General features: G+C 39.6%; 1 protein-coding gene across 2 annotated transcripts; it reads left to right on the forward strand.

Annotated features, from left to right (window-relative positions):
- Positions 1-273: 273 nt before the first annotated feature.
- LOC121730609 (probable elongation factor 1-delta) lies at positions 274-18,571 on the forward strand. 2 transcript variants are annotated; one of them, XM_042119725.1, is made up of 7 exons: positions 274-384; positions 4,047-4,136; positions 4,248-4,334; positions 4,913-5,098; positions 14,140-14,287; positions 17,929-18,170; positions 18,470-18,571. In XM_042119725.1, the coding sequence occupies exons 2-7, from the start codon at positions 4,050-4,052 to the stop codon at positions 18,506-18,508; spliced, it is 789 nt and encodes a 262-aa protein (XP_041975659.1). In that variant the 5' UTR covers positions 274-384; positions 4,047-4,049; the 3' UTR covers positions 18,509-18,571. The 2 variants fall into 2 exon arrangements, with proteins under 2 accessions (XP_041975659.1, XP_041975660.1); XM_042119726.1 differs by having other exon boundaries at positions 274-379; positions 4,043-4,136.
- The last annotated feature ends 1,455 nt before the right edge of the window (positions 18,572-20,026 follow it).

Here is a 20,026-nt window from a genome sequence, read left to right on the forward strand (position 1 = left end):
ATAGTTTCAGGGAACGCGGAACGCAGAACTCGGAACTCAGACCACTCGCGCTAGACTGCATGCAGTGGTGCCGAGTGCCGACGCCGAAACAAGCAACTCGTTTCAGGTTAGTGAGTTTGTGGCGATAGATGGCGTTAGTAAATTTCGAGAAAATTTTTAGTATGAAGTTGATGTGCTCCTCCGTGAGTTTGATAATATAATATACTACAATCTGTGAGTTTGATTGACACGTCAAACGTACGTCATACGTGTTGGTTTTTTTTAAAAAGTCCAACTGTGGAGTGTGGATTCGAGTGGACTCTTCAAACTGTCTTCTAAACTTTTGTCTTTCCGTATTGGTTCTTGTGGTCGAAAGGTTGACTCCATACATATTCGTAACCTCAGGTATGGTACAATTGTTATTTTATTTGTTAGAAATTATTAATATATATTTACGAATGTTAACTTGAATACATTTAGGTTCTTTGTAATGTTGTAAAACCCTGGTTGCTCCAGTTTATCTATTTCAAAAGTTTATCTTTACATAACCTAAAAACTACAGTGTACAGTTAGGGTAGCCAGGCGTCCTGATAAAGCTGGACACAGGCTTTTTGCTTGCATGTGCGGCCAAAATCAAAGGGAGTCCGGCCTTTGTAGAGCCTCCAAAGTACTCAAAACACAACTTTTAGACGGTTTTACACCTAATGAGATGTAAAATTGTATAGCTATTGGATCAACTGTTTTAATAAAACAGAAAATTTAATGTACGGGCATTTTCAAAAAAACGTGTACCCTTGCAAAAATATGTCTATATTTTTTAAGGTCATTTATTTACCTTTATTTGAATGTCATATACAAGGACAAATGTTGAACTAATGGAATAAGTTAAAAAGAACGCTGAAAACGTTATATTATTCTGATATTATTGAAACAAAATCGAATTTTCGACGAAACAGATTCCGTTGTGCGACTAAATGTAAAATATAATTTAATACAAAAAAATACAGCAATAAATGGATTTCTTCGTTTATTTAATCTAGTGAAATGCATATTTAATTGTTTATTAAAAAAAATATAGATAATTTCAAGGATCAACAAGAGTAGCAATTATTTTTAATCCATAATGTGACTATGTGACCTACCCACTAGGTTATTTTTCATTTTTTTACATGAGTAAGTAATATTTAACATATTTAAAGAAGTTTATATAACACAAAAACCTTTTATTTAAACATTTTTGTTGTTGCACTACTTATAAAAGTAAAAAATTCTTTGATTTCATAGATTTAACTTCAATAATTAGAGGGACGAACATCTCATAATCATAAAGATGTGTTCACATGTCTACGAATTCCTAAGTTATTAATGACATCGGATTATATGCACGATCAAAGTGCCGAAATATCCATGCAAATATGCACGAAAAATGGTCGAAATATGCACAAAATATGCACAATAAAAAGTCACTTAATATTAAAATGTATTATTTTTTTGAAGACTTTTCCGGTAGTGACATTAATAAAAGCGCCAATTTTTGTAATTTCATAAAATCCAGGATTTTTAATTTCTTGAAATAAAGACTTTTTATTTATTTATTATACGCCAATAATAATTTTCTACCAACATTTTCCGATTGCAATCTTAATACCCATGGAAGTTAAACTACCAAAATATGCACTATCAACGAAAAATTGCCAAAATATGCACTATCGCCTAAAAAGTGACATTATATGCATTTGCATATGCAAGTATGCAAATGCATATAATCTGATGTCTAGTTATTATAAATCTGCAAATATCAATGACACAAAATGATTTTCAACTTTACTGATAGAAAAGTAGTGGAAATAAAATCAAAATTATTAAAAAAAATAAAACTTTTAGGTACTTACTTAAATTTTAAATAGTAAGTATATTTGTTATTGTTAAGGAAAGGCGACGCCTTGATAATTTGCTTGTAGCGATATCGATTTTTCTCAGCAATGACTAAAGCTAAGAAATTAAAGTTCATTGTCAGTATTCATCATGTCTTTGTCTTTGATTTACCCATAGCATAACACGATTGATCAACTTTTATAACACAGAATAATCAATCAAAAAGACCTGTGTAAAAAAAGGGATTCCTATTTTTGCAACAGAGGAGAGTGATTTAAGCTTCCAAAATTTATACATGGATTGGTTCAAGCATACACTTTAATTTGACCATAGCTTATATGAAATGTATTTATGGTTTTTAAATTACGCGACAAAAACTATTTTGTCGCTTACGCCCTTTCCATTTTTTGCTGTTCCATTGCTTGTTTTCTGTGAGAGGCCGGGCCGGCCTTTCATAGAAAACTAGCAATCTAAAACATATCCAAAGCGGTTTTTTACTTTAACGCGGCGTCACCTTAACACATAAGTAATAAAAAATATATTAATTGTAAGTTAATCGTACCAGCTTAAAAATCTCCAATTTTCTTAATAAAATCTGTGAATAAAAAAATAATTTATATAAATGTGAACTAAGCCTTATGCTTTCCGCCTGTTGTGACTTGTCCGTTCCATTATATGTGACTATACGAAAAGTCACAAGTCGGAAGTCACGTAATATTACTTTCTTTTACTTTTAAAGTGTTTGTAAATAACCGATAATAGTTATCACAATTTCATTTTTTTTACTAAGTACTAAGCTAATTTTGCAACGTGTTAACAGTAAAAACAGTTGGAGAAAGTATAATAATGCTTACAAAATATGGTCACTTATCTGAACAAATAAACCGTTCCTGAAGAACCATCCAACCTGCGTCCGCGTCTTGTAGCAGATTTTTAACTACTAAATTCAAATTGAAGTCTCTCGATGTACAATGAAATATAGTGCTATCATTTAGTGCCGAAAATATTTTTGTAGTATGTTTATAAAACTAAAAAAAGCGGTCACTAAACCGAACATTCCGGCTGGGTTGTTTTTTCATGATTATAATTTTAATTAATTTGTAGTTAAATTATGTTAGATTTTTCAATAACAAGACATTCAATTGATACATTAAGTATTTAAGAATCTAACATATGTTTTTTAAGTAACTTACATTAAGAAAAAAAATAGTTATTAAAGATTTTGTTACAACTTCTGGGAAGGGGACAGGTGAATTTAATAGGTTTCGGTACTTAAAAACCCTTATAAATCTCATACTAAATAAAATTTTATACAAACGTGAATGTATTTTAATAAAAGAAAACTTGTTTTTGCTCCTACATTAAAATTACAAAATTTTAGTATGTAATTTTTTACAAATAATCTGTAGCGAAGTCAAGGGACAAGGTAAAAACCAGGGGTACACATTTTTTTGAAAATGCCCGTACACGAGCTGCCAAACGAATTTCTATATATTATATATTATATCAAAGTTAAGATAGTACTTTACTCTTTTTTTTGTATTGATGTCTGGCCAAGCTGACTGCTTTGTCCAGCTTTTCGGTTAAGCGACCTGGCAACCCTATGTACAGCTATTAAAGGCCGTATTCACGATTGGTTCCAACCACCAACAGAGGTCACCTTGGTAGGGTTGGAACAAAAATCAACCATATAGACGTTTGTTTTTGGTTGACCAACCAAATAACCTTCAATTACCTTGGTAGTGAGCGCATCCCTCTCAACCAATGTCAAATAAAGAACATTGAGTTGAAACGCAACCGTGTAGACGGTTCTTGGCGCTCAGCCGCACATTGATCATCGGATGCGTTGCATGTGGTGTGTAGCGCCAGTAACCAAAAATCTTAATTCATGAAGACCTAAGCGGCCGCATCCGGCCGCGATAACAATGAAAAAGCTATTGTGCCTCGTTATTCCACGATCGATGGGTTAAACATTCTTCCACAGACACAGCTTTTCGCATCAACAGTGATTAAAGAGCCCTTAATTACAAAACAAGACACAGGTCTTGTTTTGTAATTGGGTTTTTTTCATCACATAGCTTGACGTCTGTTGGTGGTTGGAAGTGATCGTGTATACGGCCTTTAATACTTACTCAAAACTTTAAACTAGGTAACTTTAATTTTTTTTAAAGTGATTTAATGCTTTCTTCCAGAAAATGTCTGCACTTATTAATGAGAAAATCTGGTTTGATAAAACCGTATACAGCGATGCCGAAAGGCATTACTATGAATCTCTTTCAAAGGTAAGGCTTCCAAATGCATCAATATTCAATATCTGTACTAATTAAATGATATAATATTATGTAAGTATAAAAATGATTGATTCATACAATAATATACACTTCTTATTTTAGCGCGGAAATGCTAATCTAGAAGTTGGATCATCCTTGGCTAGTGAAGTAGCTAAGGCAAGGCAACACATCAAAAACTCTTTAGAGTGTGTGAGTAATTTCAATACCTGCACTGCAGTTAGTTTTTGGCATAAAGTTAATATACCTAGTGGAATAGAGCAACAATCTCGAGCTGTCAAACGTAACCAAAATTGGTTTCATCTGTGTGTAAAAATATGTGTATGTATACTCTTACACAAGCACGATTGAACATGATTTCTATGAGATTAAATTGTCAACGTGCGGCATGTGCAGACTGGACGTCATAAAAAGAGTGCTGCTGTTATGTATCACACATCTCTTTTTACCACACAGTGTTACTGATAGTGACATCTCTCTTGCTCAGGCCTTTGTTTCTCTATTCTCTATTCCGCTAGGTATATTAACTTTATGGTTTTTGGTGTCCCTTCTTTTCTATCTTTTAATCATGAGTTTCTGCTGTAATTTATTTGGCCATGAATCTATTACACTAGGAAAACAAACAAAGAAATCCAAATTTTATTGTAACAGGACAGCTGTCATATTATTATTTACAATAGCTAAGTATATATTTTCAATATACAATTTCCTATGTATTAAATTTGACTATAATGCATGTTCCAGGATTTAAATTTATTTATAACTTACAGATGGAAAGTGTCGCTTCATTAGCCGGTGTTCCTAACACAGAAATAAACAACAAACTTATCAGCCTAGAAAAAGATAATGCAGACCTCAAAAAGGCCCTTGATGACCTTCGTAAACTCGTCATCAGCCTACAAGCAAGAGTAGAATCTTTGGAGTCTCCTTCTGGTGCTAAAGCTGAAGCTCCTAAAGTAAGTGTATCTATATCGAAAATAAGAAAGTACAATTACTCTATTCCAAAATTTTAAACAACTTATGTGCTTGTAGTAACCTTACAAGAGTAGTTTGGTCCAAGTTTGTAAAAATAGGTTTGTTATAATTTGCACCATCAAGGAAATCGATTCCTAGGCAGTTGATGGACCTACATCATATGGTCGACTTATATCAATTCAATGTTAGCTATGATCGGTCTGATGGGTTTGACTTAAGTCTTAACACAACTAAGAGCTGATCACATTGGGCGTTTTGAAGCGTGCGCTTTGCTAACGCGCGTTTCGAGAACCCCGGATTTTATTGAAGAACCCGCAAGCGCGCGTTAAACACGTTCAAAACGCCCAATGTGTACCGGGCCTAAGAGTGGGTTGCACCAACTTTAAACTTTAACTATAACAAAATGTCAAATAAAGTGTCAAATCCCTTGTTAAAGGCTATAATGGACGCCATATTAGACGATAACTTTAATCTTAACTACGCCTCTGGTGCAATCCACCCTTAATTAATTAGCTAGGTTCGACATCTGCCTAGGAATCAACTTCTTTGATAGTACAAAAATTTTAGGGACCCTTCCACACGACGTTTTTTACGCGCTGTCGACGCGCCTTTCTGAATTCTGATGCGCGCGTCACCTGCGCGTTTATATCGCGTTTCGGCAGTTAATACACGTTTTTTGATGCGAATATAACACGCGTTTGTATCGATACAGACGCAAGATGAACGCTACTGAAACGCGCTTTGAACGCGCGTTTGTATCGATACAAACACACTGACTCAGCGGGGAACGACTGGTGGAGGAGGGGCGCGCGCGCCGGGTCCCCCACCGCGACACGAACGCGATATAAACGCGATACAAGCGCGCGCTTACAGCACGTCCTAGTTGAGTTCGAAAAACGCGCGTTTGTATCGATACAAAAATAAGGATCGTGTGTAAAGGTTAAAGCGTGTCGTGTTTTTTTCTCAATATAATAGCTTCCACACCGGTTTCGGTGACGGTGGCCGGTTTTATTGATACCAGGCCAGCTACGCAGGAGTAATTTTATAGTGCCCAAGTGTGTGCGCAGTACACAAGAGCACTCTCTATTCCTTTACTCTCATAACCCTGTGGGACGGCAGACCGACACGACCGGCGAGAGATCAGGCGCAGGACCGACTTTTTACATGCCCATCCGACGCATGGATCATCTTACTTGTCAGACAATCAGGTGATCAGCCTGCATTGTCCTAACCAAACTTGGCTCGATAAATATACAACATTTTAAAAATCCGCTAGGTCGATCTCGATGATAGAATTTTATACAATGTGTTAAAATATTGTTACGTGCTAGGGTTCGAGGATTTGGAGAGAAAGACCTGGTGACTCTCTTGAAGACTTTATTAACACTGCACTAAACACTAGGTCACAACACTTAGCACTAAGTCCAAACACTAATCACTATGTCCAATCACTAAGCACAATCACTGTCCTAGGTCGTAGCCAAGTCGCAGGTTTCACTGGTTCACTCACTATTGATCACTTGTCACTCCGAAATCGCCTCGAAGATCGCTCAGATTGAACTGACTTGCCCGGCCTGCCTGCGGCTCTTTTTATATGGCGAGACGAATTCCAGAAATTTCCCGATTTCACGTAAACAAGTAAACAACCGTGGGAAATTTCTAGTAGGCTCGGGAATGTGCCACAATAAAACTGCCGTCCTTGCGATAAGTGCAGTAAGTTGAATTTAATTTAGACCTTATGGACTCAGTCATAAGGTCTAAATTCAAACACGCTAACAAATAAAGGGTAAACACGTAAACAAACATTGGACCTTTTTAGAAGGTTCGAGTATGTACTTGCGCACCACGTGTCCGTATACCATGTACCGTAACACTACTCCCCTCTTAGAGATGCTCGTCCCGAGCATCATTGTTACTGCCATGGTATCGCGCCAGACGGTCTATGTGTACCACTTTGAATGTCCCTCTTGGTTGCTTTTGAATCCTGTAAGTCACATCGTTCAATCGGGTAACCACTTTGTATGGGCCGTCCCACTTGGTCTGCAACTTTGGAGATTTGCCTTTTCGGCGAGTTGGGTTATGCAGCCACACCAGTGACCCTTCTTCGAAGCCGCTTGTATTCGATTTCCGGTCGTATCTGGTCTTCATGTTCTCACTTGACTGTAACCCATTTTCCCGAACCATGGCGTGTATATAACGCATCTTTTCCCTTAAATCGCAGACATAATCTGGTACGGCCTTTGGTTCTTCCGGTGATCCTCCTGTCAAAAGGTCTACTGGTACTCGTAGTTCTCTACCGTAATTGACATACGCCGGGGTAGCTTTTATGCTCTCATGCTCGGCGGTACGGTACGACAGAAGGAAGAGTGGTATATACTTGTCCCAGTCCTTTTGTTTGTCATCTACCAATTTCGCCAAATGCCTCTCAAGGGTCTGGTTAAATCTCTCAACCATTCCATCAGACTGTGGATGGTACGCGGTGGTCCTCGTTTTATGCATTCCCAAAATTCTGCACACTTCCTGGAAGACCTGCGATTCGAAATTCCTGCCCTGATCGGAATGGATTTCTAGAGGCACACCAAAGCGAGATATTACTTCTTCGACTAGCTTAGAAGCAACTGTTGTAGCTTCCTGGTTTGGTATGGCGAACACTTCGGGCCATTTGGTGAAGTAATCCATGACAACCATGAAATACTTGTTTCCTGATTCCGTTACAGGAAATGGCCCAGCTACGTCAACTGCGATTCGTTCCCACGGTGCGCCAACGTTATACAAGCGCAGGCTCCCACGGCTCCTTGTCTGTGGTCCCTTCACTGCAGCGCAAGTAGTGCATTTGCGGCACCAATCCTGTACATCGTCTCGACAATGCAACCAGTAGAATCGTTCTCGCACTTTTGTTAGCGTCCTCTTTACTCCTAGATGACCTCCTGATACGCCATCATGCATTTCACGGAGAACATCCGGTACTCTCGTTCTTGGGACCACTATCTGAAGATGGAACTCTCTACCGTTAGTCTTCTCCCATTTCCGGTAAAGTATTCCGTTTTGAAGAATCAGACTGTCCCATTGCGCCCAGTACGCCTTAGTGACAGCGCCAGTGGGTGCAACCTCACTCCAGATTGGCTTTACGTCATCCCGTTTCTTCCATGTGATGATGTGTCGAAGGTCGTCATCTCTTTCTTGAGCCTCTCTCATACCATCATTCTCCCATGGACCCAAAGGACTTGTTTTCGTTAACTTTAACGTTACTTCATTAGATTCCTGCTTAACACAATGTTTGCAGTCTTCTGAACACGGCCTTCGCGAAAGTGCGTCGGCATTCCCATGTGCCTTTCCGCTGCGGTGTTCCGTCTTGAAGTCATACTCCTGGAGTTGTTCAATCAATCGAGCTACTTGGCCTTCTGGGCTCTTGAATTGTAGTAGCCACTTCAAGGCTGCGTGATCAGTTCGCAGTAAAAACTGTCTGCCGATGAGATACTTGCTAAAATGTTGTAGCGTCTTTACGACAGCCAAGAGTTCTCTTCTTGTCACACAGTAGTTTCTCTCTGGCTTAGATAAAGATTTGCTGAAATATGCAATTACAACTTCTCTTTCACCCTGTTTTTGAGATAACACCCCTCCAATGGCCGTGTTGCTTGCGTCCGTGTCGACTATAAACTGACCTTCAGGTTGTGGATACCCCAGGATTGGTGTTTCACACAGATGTTTCTTTAGTTCTTGAAAAGAATCTTCGGAAGTCTCGTCCCAAATAAACTGTCGTTTATCTTCTGTCAGCCGATGTAATGGCTTGGCTATCTCTGAGAATCCCTTAACAAAACGCCTGTAGTAGGAGCATAGGCCGAGAAATGCCCGCACTTCGGTTTTGTTCTTAGGGGTTGGCCAATTTTGGACTGCTTCTAGTTTCTCCGGGTCCGTCTGAATTCCATCACTGGAGATAACATGGCCGAGATAGTTCACCTTACTCCTGAATAAACGACACTTTTTCGGATTCAACTTTAACTTGGCCCCCTCTATTTTGGCGAAAACTCGTTCTAAGTTTCGCAAATGGTCCTCGAAGTCGCGGCCAACAATGATGACGTCGTCCAAGTAGACTAAGCAAGCCTCTCCAACTAAGCCTGCCAGTACACACTCCATGAGTCGCTCAAATGTGGCAGGTGCGTTGCACAATCCAAAGGGCATGACGTTAAACTGCCATAAACCTTTACCGGTGGAGAAAGCTGTCTTCTCTTTGTCTTTTGGATGAATTTCCACCTGCCAGTATCCAGATTTCAGGTCCAGGGTCGAGAACCATTTCATGCCACTCAAGGTATCCAGAGTGTCGTCAATTCGAGGTAATGGATAACTGTCCTTCTTGGTGACATCATTGAGACGTCTGTAGTCCACACAAAATCTTGTGCTGCCATCTTTCTTCTTCACTAATACAACCGGTGAGCACCACGGACTTGCAGACGGTTCAATGATCTTATGCCTTCTCATGTCCTCCAAAAGGCCTTCAACTTCTTTTTCCTTTGCAATGGGTATCCGTCTTGCTCGTTGACGAATTGGGTTCTCGCTTCCGGTATCTATCCTGTGCTGAACCATCGACGTTCTTCCAAGGTCGCCTTCCTGACTGGAGAAGATATTCGCGTGGCGTTGTAAAAACTTCTTAGCTTTCATGCCCTGCGAATAAGTCAGATTACTCTTGCAGTCATCGAGTAGCTCAGTCACTAATCCATAGTTGCTGGTGTTTGCTGAGTCTGAGCCTGTGATCGAACTACACTTTCTCATCCAGAGAACTTCCTCGCACTTTCCAATGACGTCACCTTTGTTCAAGCAGATCTCGCGATCAGCAAGATTCAAAACCCTGACCACAGCGTTACTGCTTCCACTAACAAGGGTTCTCGCCGTCATCAGTTTTTGCGCTGATGTCTTGGTAGGTGTGTCTTCGATCAACACGCATCTATTCAACTTCTTCTTTCCAGCTGGCGGTAGTTTCACCAGCACCCGAGCTTCCGCACGTCCAGGTATTATGACTTTCTTTACACATTCAACTTTCCCGCAGGCGCCTCCAAGGATGAAAATTTCTTCTTCACCACACTTGAAAACTCCGTCAGCGACATTAATTCTGCAGTTGTGCTTCTTCATGAAATCCAAACCCAAGATGCAATCATCCATAATCTCAGCCACGATAACGTCATGAGGGTATGAGAACTCCCCCACATTCATCGTAACTGACATTTCTCCCAGGACGGGTATTGGCTCACCGGAGGCGGTAAGAAGCCGACAGTTAATTCTCCTCTTGTGCCTCCTTGCGGCTTTTATCAAATTTGGGTTCACTATTGTTCTAGAGGCTCCTGTGTCTAGAGTCATTTTGCAGTCCATCCCGTTAATAGTCCCCTGAATCACCAGACTATTCCCGCTACTTGCTTGGGAGACAACCGTTATTGGGGCTTCCTCCGTGTCAGCCAGCACTCGCCCCTTAGTCCTGGCTTTTATTCGTTTCCCTGCTCCCGGACAGGGGACGAAGCCCCTTGCTTCTTCAGCTCCTCCATTTGTTCCTCGAGCCTTTTCATTCTTGCCATCTGGGTCTCCTTCTGCGGGCAGTTGAGCTGAAGATGGCCCCTCTCGCCGCACTTGTAGCACATGGCTCCAAAACTTTTCTTCGTGGGAGCCTTGACCTCCTTGACTTCCTCAGAGACCTCGTGGATCTTATGGGTCTGTCGTATGTCACGGCGAACAGCCTCGACTTCCAAAGCATGCGCCAATGCTTCCTTAAGCGAGGTGTGGTGACGAAGCCTCACCGCAGCTCTGACCTCCAGATCCCTGATTCCGTCGACAAATGCTTGCACAATATTCGTGTCGACCATCTTGGCGTCAGCTCCTGGGTGTGCCTTCTTGACGAGTTTTTCAATTTCCAGCGCCCATTGTTGTAATCCTTCTCCTGAGCGTTGGACTCTGTCACGAAGTTGAGCACGGAACACGTGCTCCAGGTGTCGCTCCCCGTATCTGGATTCAAGGGCTTCCATCAGGTCTTTGAACCCATTTCCTGTATGTGCTTCCAGGACTGACAAGGCTTGCCCTCTGAGCGCGACAGTGAGAGCGGTCAGGCATTGTTCGTCAGTCCATCCGTTGGCAGAAGCAACCGTCTGGAATTGCTGACGATAAGCGTTCCAGGGAGTAGTACCGTCGTATGGTGGCACTTTAACTCTTGGTCCTTGTACCACTACGGAAGCTCCACTAGACGCCGCGATTCCTATGGTTTCCAGGCGCACTGCTTTCTTCTGTAGTTCAGTGAGGTCGGTTTTCACATTTTCCACATCCACTCCTAACCCGGTAACGCGTTCGTCCATTACGTCGACATCTTTACGAAGCTTAGTCACCGTGTCACTGACATCCTTTATAGCTAAAAGCGCTTTCTCTTGGAGGTCCTTTTGTTGCTCTTGTGACTCTTGCAAAGCGCCGAGCTTGCGGTCTTGTGACTCTTGCAAAGCGTGAATTTCAGCTCTTTGAGAATCTTGTAAAACGCTGAGCTTGCGGTCTTGTGACTCTTGCAAAGCGCCGAGCTTGCGGTCTTGTGACTCTTGTAAAGCGCCGAACTTGCGGTCTTGTGATTCTTGCAGAGCCTGAATTAACTCAATTAGGCTTTGTAATTGGGGAGCCACTTGAGGGGCCGCAGAAGCTACGGGCGATGCATGGTGGCTGGAGCCAGTAGGCAGAGGTTGAGCAGACGGACCTCGGTGGGCGGAGCTAGTGGGCGTGGCCTGAGTGGGCGTGGCCTGGTGGGCGGAGCCAGTGGGCGTGGCCATGCCCAAAGTGGGCGGAGCCTGAGGGGCGTGGTCAGTGGGCGTGTCCCGGTGGGCGGAGCCAGTGGGCGTGGCTTCCACCAAAGTGGGCGGAGCCTGGTGGGCGTGGCCAGTGGGCGGAGCCATGTGTGCGGGGCCAGTGGGTGGGGCCTGTCCCTCAGTGGGCGGAGCTTGGTCCCCAGTGGGTGTGGCCTCCGCAACTCCTCTCTCGGAGTCAATGGCAGCAGCTCGCTGCGCCCTTGTCCTGACACTCCCCTTGAAGTCCTCTCTCGGAGTCAATGGCATCTCCAAATCGCACTTCTGACACAAGTTGTTACGTGCTAGGGTTCGAGGATTTGGAGAGAAAGACCTGGTGACTCTCTTGAAGACTTTATTAACACTGCACTAAACACTAGGTCACAACACTTAGCACTAAGTCCAAACACTAATCACTATGTCCAATCACTAAGCACAATCACTGTCCTAGGTCGTAGCCAAGTCGCAGGTTTCACTGGTTCACTCACTATTGATCACTTGTCACTCCGAAATCGCCTCGAAGATCGCTCAGATTGAACTGACTTGCCCGGCCTGCCTGCGGCTCTTTTTATATGGCGAGACGAATTCCAGAAATTTCCCGATTTCACGTAAACAAGTAAACAACCGTGGGAAATTTCTAGTAGGCTCGGGAATGTGCCACAATAAAACTGCCGTCCTTGCGATAAGTGCAGTAAGTTGAATTTAATTTAGACCTTATGGACTCAGTCATAAGGTCTAAATTCAAACACGCTAACAAATAAAGGGTAAACACGTAAACAAACATTGGACCTTTTTAGAAGGTTCGAGTATGTACTTGCGCACCACGTGTCCGTATACCATGTACCGTAACAATATTAACTTAGTTCAATGCACGGTTATGGCAATAAATGAAAAATTCGTAAAAATTAGATGCATCTAAGTGATTTTTTTCTATCGAGAAAATTTTAAGATATCGTGTTTTTGCTCTGATCGAATTCTCGGAAATATAATGTATCTAATTTTAGAAAATGAAACAATTCGGGGCTTATTTTCAAGTATAAAAATGAATTATAAAATTGACACTTTTTTTTCAAATTGACGTTTATGTCGTCGTCAAGATGAAATAAATCTATCGCAGACAATATACCTACCAAGCATCTGCTAGCTTTCTCAAATTCCATTCATGCTAGTTTTCTTAGACATTGTTAAACATCTGTTCCTAAATATCCTTATTCATTGTTGTTCAGTTTATTGAAAACAAGACAGTACTTTATTACTTTTAGAGAAACTTTTGATGAAAAAGATTTTGATGAAATTTGCACTAAGTACTCCCTAAGTTGAACAATACCTAGTAAAACAAAAAAAGGAATACTGAAGTTGGACTGGTATTTAGTTCCAGAGATATGCGAACACAAACATAACATACATACATACAATACATACTGATAACCTCCTTTTTCGAAGTCGGTTAAAAATAGGTGCATTTCTGGCAGGCACTGAAACACAAGCCATAAACAAGTGACCTATGTTTGGGAATAGTATATTGTTTGGTATTATATTATTTCTTATAAAAAAAATCTACCGATCGTTAGCTTTTTTTAGCCTACCAAAAACTACGAAATTAAAACTCGTGAACTAAAATATTGGTAACACGTATTTAGTGACAATATATAATATTTAGTGGGAATTTAATTTTAAAGGCGTCCATATTTTTTATGGCAATCAATAATAAGAAAAATACTATTCATTTGATAATATGTTAGGAAACGTAATTTGGTGATCAAAATATCCATTTTGGTGATCGTTTTGAATTTTATTGGTAGTAAATAGGTACATTTTTGGGCACTGTTTAGCCATTAATAACTATATTATAGTAGGATCTATTATAAATATACAATCCATACTAATATTATAAATGCGAAAGTGTGTCTGTCTGTCTGTCTGTTACCTCTTCACGCTCAAACCGCTGAACCAATATTGCTGAAATTTGGCATGGAGATAATTTGAGTCCCGGGAAAGGACATAGGATACTTTTTATCCCAATAAACGTGTTTTGGCTCAACAGAGTTGCGGGCAACATCTAGTACATAACTAAATAAATAGTTCAAAGCTGTCAAGATTTGTAGCATTCTTATAGTCGAAAATTGTATTTGTTGTTGAAAATTCCGAAATTACTTTCAATACAAAATTTATTTTCAAACAAAATTCAATTTATGAGACTAAAGTTTATGATAATTATTTTACAGCCAGCTGCAGCACCAAAGAAAGCCCAAGAACCAGAAGATGATGATGACGTAGATCTCTTTGGTTCAGATGAAGATGAAGAAGAAAGTGCAGAGGCAGCTAAACTGAGAGAGGAACGCTTAGCTGCTTATAATGCAAAGAAATCTAAAAGTATGACTTAAATTTTGTTTTCATAAATTGTAGACTTATGCCACAACTTACTTTTAATAAAAAGCGACATGCACAGTTTTGTCTAAGGGTGGGTTGCACCAGAGGCGTGGTTAAAGTTAAAGTCAAAGTTATGGTTATAGTTAAAGCTAATTTAACTTTAACCTTAACTTTGACCACAGAATTTGACAGAAGAACTTGCTGGTCCGACAAGAATGTGGGCGCTGCTGGTTAAGGAGAACTGTCAAAAATTGGGTTTTTGTATGATGACAGTGTTAGTTCCTTTTTTCGCCACGAATTTAAAGCCTTGTCGAGCTCTATGGTAATGGTTAAATATGGCGTCCATTTTTTAATTTAACCAAAGATTTGACATTTTGCATTGTTAGTTAAAGTTACAGTTATAGTAAGTTGGTGCAACCCACCCTTAATAATTTAAAAATTATATCGAAAATTAAAAAAAAAAAAAACGGCTATTCCAGAATCCAGTCTTTCAATAATATAGACATTATGTTTTTAATTATTTAACGCCTCCGTGGTCTAGTGGTTAGAGCGTCGCTCCCGACTCCGGAGGTCGTGGGTTCGAATCCCGCGTTGGAAACACATGTTATTTCCAAGTTTGGTTAGGACAATGCAGGCTGATCACCTGATTGTCTGACAAGTAAGATGATCCATGCGTCGGATGGGCATGTAAAAAGTCGGTCCTGCGCCTGATCTCTCGCCAGTCGTGTCGGTCTTCCGTCCCACTGGGTTATGAGAGTAAAGGAATAGAGAGTGCTCTTGGGTACTGCGCACACACTTGGGCACTATAAAATTACTCCTGCGTACCTGGTCTGGTTCCAATGAAACCGGCCACCGTCACCGAAACCGGTGTGGGGAGTATTATTATTATTATTATTATTATGTTTTAAAATGAGTCAATATTTTAAGACATTATGTTTTAAAATATTGAGTCAGTTGAATGCACCGTTTTGAAAGTACCATCGAGGAAGTTGATTCCTATGCAATTGACAGACCAACGTTATTTGGTCGAATATGTCAATTCAATGTTAATTGTGATCTGTCAGCTGGGTTTGACGTAACGTAAACACAACCAAACTACTTAGGTCCCCGATTTGCATAGGAATCAACTTCTCTGATAGTACATTTATAAAGTGTTTTACACCACTAACATCATCTCAGTTACGTTCAAAGGAATTTGAACGAAAAGTTCCTATATACTTCGCCGAGTACATTTTTTTTTTAGTTGATCGAATATAACTCAAAAACTTATGAAATCTTCTTAGTCGTGATAGTTTTCCTTTTAAATTCAGCATAATATTTCCTATTTTCGTGAATTTTTTCACATTTCCAGTTAGCTGGTTGACACTGGACTCTAACGATTTTTTCCACTTTAAAATTTAATATTTCACAAACGGATCCCTAAATCGGAAAATGATCTATCCCACCAAAAACATTTTCATGTAAAAATGTTGCCAAGATGAGAACATAATACTATAGTTCGTCGTGTCAAAAAGTAGTGAGATCTCATGTAGAGCCAAGTTTCTAAACTTACATACTCAGCTCTAAATTTAAAAACCTTAATTTTACACTAAAGTGCGGCAAAATATTTGATAATAATATTATAATGTCTCAGCCGCACGAGAAGAATCTAAAAAATCTACACATTAGTCAACATCGGTTCCGTACCCATAGGAGAAAAACGGGTCCCTATTACTGAGACTTCGATGTCTGTCCGTCTGTCTATCTCCAGGCTGTATCTCAAGAACCGCTATAGCTAGACTTCTGAAATTTTCACAGATTGTGTATTTCTGGTGCCGCTATAACAACAAATACTAAAAACAAAATAAAGTAAATATTTAAGGGGGGCTCCTATCCATACAACAAACGTGATTTTTTTGGCCTTTTTTGCTCTATATCAATTACTTTACTAATTACAAAGTACTTGAATTTTTCTCAAAGTCCTAAGTTATATGTCTACTTTAATATTTAATAATAATATTAAAATAAAATAAAAAATTAAGGGGGGCTCCCATACAAAAAACACATTTTTTGCCTAATTTTGCTCTATAATCGTATTATATAGGTTGAGTTGGGTTTGATAATTTTTTTGTTGTTTCAGTACTAATATTATGTTACATACCAAATTTCAGCTTTCTAAGACTTCAGGAAGTATACCCTAACAGTTTTGATGATCGGTGAGTCAGTGACCAAATTGTGGGTTTTTGGACACCTATAAAATCTAAAGTATAATAGCTACGACATTCAAACTTTGCGCATTTAATAACTATACCCATGTCATTATATCTTAAAAATTTCAACTATCTGGCATTATTCAAACCAAAGTTACGAGGGCTCAAAAATACGACGAAACGTTTCGAGAAAAGGTAGGTAGTGCCCTTGCGCGATTCGCTTGGCTCATGTTGGCGGGGGCACTCCCGTGCCCCCAGATAAGTACTCATAATAGTTTTAAAAAACCTATCCAACGACACCCCATACGATGGGGTGGACGCGAAAAAAAAATCATCCCTGCTTGATGTGTAGGGAAGGTACCATAAAAAAATATTTTTTTAAGATTTCATGTATCATTTTGTCGGCATCATTAATATGGGCATTCATGCCAAATTACAGCTTTGTGTCTATAGTCTCTGAGCAAAACCGCGGACAGACAGACGGACAGACGGACGGACAGACCGAAACTATAAGGGTTCCTTGTTGACTACGGAACCCTAATAATGATATAATTAGATGCGTCTTTGTGATTTTTTGTATTGGGAAAGTTTTAAGATATGTTTTTGCTAGTACACCCCTTTGCAGTTTTTGACCTTTGCAGACCTTTGAATTGTGTAAAAAATTAGACAATTTGTCGCTACGAATAATAAAAACTAAGGAAAAGTAACTCCGTCAAAAAACATGCTCCACAATACTTGTCAAAAAAGTGTACCTTAGGTACACATTTCAATACATTTGCAATATTTAGGTGACCTTGAGCGGTACTAGGCTGACGTTACATGACAGATCAAAAGGAACCAAATTTAAAACGGTAATAGTATGGGAGTTACGATTCCTTAGTTTTTATTATTCGTAGATTTGTAGCCTATAATCAAGTATCAATATAATATAAGGCATCCATTACACGGTTGGTTTTGCTGTCAGTTTTACCACACTCATGGCTGTAACTGATGGATAACCTACCTATACGGTAGGTTATATAGATTATAGAGCGTGACAGACGGTTGCATGAAGTTGATTGACGAAAATCTGGATATCTTGATTTTTGCTTCATGCAACCATCAGTCACTAATTTTGAGTGAGTGTTGTCATATCTGACAAAATTGGAAAAAAAAAATAGAAACATATAACTTTTGAAAATTTTGGCTTTGACTGCCATAAAACTGAAGAGAATTTAGTGACCGTCTAACACCATTCGTCAGTCCATCAGTCACCATCAGTCAAACATAATTAATTATTGATGGAATTGACTGTCGCTTGCATGAGCGTGTAATGGATGCCTAAAATCGTATTTTTTTTTCTACGCCATTGCCTTTTAGCGAAATTTTTGTAGCGCGGTTGTTGGATCTGCAAATGATTTTGTCTTCACTTTGTCTTATTGTTAACATGTAACAAATTTGCGGCTTTGTTTTCAGAACCAGTCTTGATCGCGAAATCAAATATAATATTGGATATCAAGCCTTGGGATGATGAAACCGACATGGCCGCTATGGAGAAGGCTGTAAGGGAAATAAGCACCGATGGTCTTCTGTGGGGAGCGGCTAAGCTCGTGCCTCTCGCGTACGGTATACACAAACTGCAGATATCTTGCGTCGTAGAGGACGACAAGGTTTCAGTTGACTGGTTGACAGAAGAGATTGAAAAGATTGAAGATTTTGTAAGTATTCCTATTTTTTTCACTTAAAATATAATGAAATGATACATAATATGATTGCTTACTAGCTAACTTGTTTCCTTATGACGTGTTAAAATTGAAAATCAGTTTTTATTTTTACTTGTTATGATGATGAATGTAATGTAACTTAGCTTAACCTATCAATCCCCAAGCCAGCTGCCGCCGCATAACAATTGAAAATCTATGTTGTCTGCGATACCCACGATGGAGACGCTAGCCTTACAAATCAGCCGTAAAATGTAAATATAATTTATAAATGTTTCTGTTTCTTTTCTTTTCAGGTTCAAAGTGTAGACATTGCAGCATTTAACAAAGTTTAATTGAAAACGAAGACTGTGCCTGTACCATCTTTAATTTTTCAATAAAAGAATCAGCAAAAGCGATGATTTATGTTTCATCTTTTCGTTCATGGGTAGGTGGCGGACCTAGGTAATTTGGTCGGGTTGTGACACAAGCCGACCAAATTCCACAAGTCCAGCCGACAAAATATCACGAAATATATTGATTTAACAATATCCGACCAAATAACGATAGTCCGCCATCTGTATTTAATGATTTTTTTTCTCTGATGGTACTTAATATACATAATATTATGTGCATTTTCCGTTTTTTACCAAAACTGATGGCATGTTTCAACGAGAATTTATTAAGGTTTAGGTTTAGCCTTCAGTATTTAACCTAGCCTCTTGATGTTTTCCTTCTAAAGCTGATCGCACATTTATCAGCACCGTAAGTGCCGAACGCGCCGCATTTTAGAATTTATTGTATGAAATGTTGTGAATACTTGCACATTCATCCGTAATTTACTTCTTTTAATAATGAACAACTTAATATAACAAATCGTTCGTCAAGAGCCATGTTTGTAATACACCCACTCTTGATTAAAAATTTAAACTGGCTGCGGTGGCTGCGGCGCTGACGCTGGATAGGTGCGGGAGGTCAATAACAAACGCGAATATTGCGGCGACTGAGGCGCGTGTGGAGTGGCCAAGTCAGCGTTCACCTTAAGTCCGCATATAACATGTTGTGTACAGATTAACAAAGCCCCAGAGGTATTGACCATTAATTCCTCTGGAATAGTCGGACTGTGTTTTATGTGATGCCGTTTCCAACGAGACAACCGTACGGACATTTAAGAATTACCTGTCCTATGCAGCGACTGATCAAGAGTTCTGACCGCCTGAGGACGCGCCACCGCTAGGTGTGTTACGGACGCCGGACGGCCTAAAAAGTAGTAACTGAGTAGAGTAGTATGAAAATTTTAACATGGCTCATACATAATTTTTTTTAGAAATCTAATCAGACACCAGCATAGAGACAATTCATTCAAAGACAAAAAAATCTTACTCGGGGGGGCCCTTTCCCGCCACCAAAAAATTTTGAGAACCGCTGAGCTAAACTCTTACCTACGAGTCCTCGTACCTATATTTTTGTGATCTCTCAACCAACACCTAAAAGTTTATTCATATACTTAAGAGGATACACCAGGGGCTAGAGAAATGAAAAAAAAGCACGTGTAATATCTATAGCTGTCTCCCTTACCTCAAGCCTATACCGCAGAACGCGATAGAGACAACTGCAGAAAATCCAGAAAATCAACGATTCGTTGTCCCCTGATTCCTTCTCCAAAACTTAACCGATTTAAGTACTTTTTTCATTAAAGATTAAAAAAAGGCTTGAGCTGTGTTCCTATGTTTTGCTTTTTTTGTATAATCTAGCCAAATCTGTTTTCTGGACGTTTGAACACAGCGGAAAATCTGGCCATTTTTTTGGGTTTTAGAACGTTCATATCTTATTTAATAATTAAATTATAAAAAAAAAGAAAACATAGGGACATC

The sequence above is a fragment of the Aricia agestis genome, chromosome 9 (genome assembly GCF_905147365.1).
Source record: "Aricia agestis chromosome 9, ilAriAges1.1, whole genome shotgun sequence".
Taxonomy (NCBI): domain Eukaryota; kingdom Metazoa; phylum Arthropoda; class Insecta; order Lepidoptera; family Lycaenidae; genus Aricia; species Aricia agestis.

Bases quoted from the DNA above. Each gene is read 5' to 3' on its own strand.
- LOC121730609 (XM_042119725.1), top strand. From the start codon at position 4,050: ATGTCTGCACTTATTAATGAGAAAATCTGGTTTGATAAAACCGTATAC. The intron at 5,099-14,139 runs GTAAGTGTATCT...ATTATTTTACAG, and splicing joins CTAAAGCTGAAGCTCCTAAA to CCAGCTGCAGCACCAAAGAA. The intron at 14,288-17,928 runs GTATGACTTAAA...CTTTGTTTTCAG, and splicing joins TAATGCAAAGAAATCTAAAA to AACCAGTCTTGATCGCGAAA.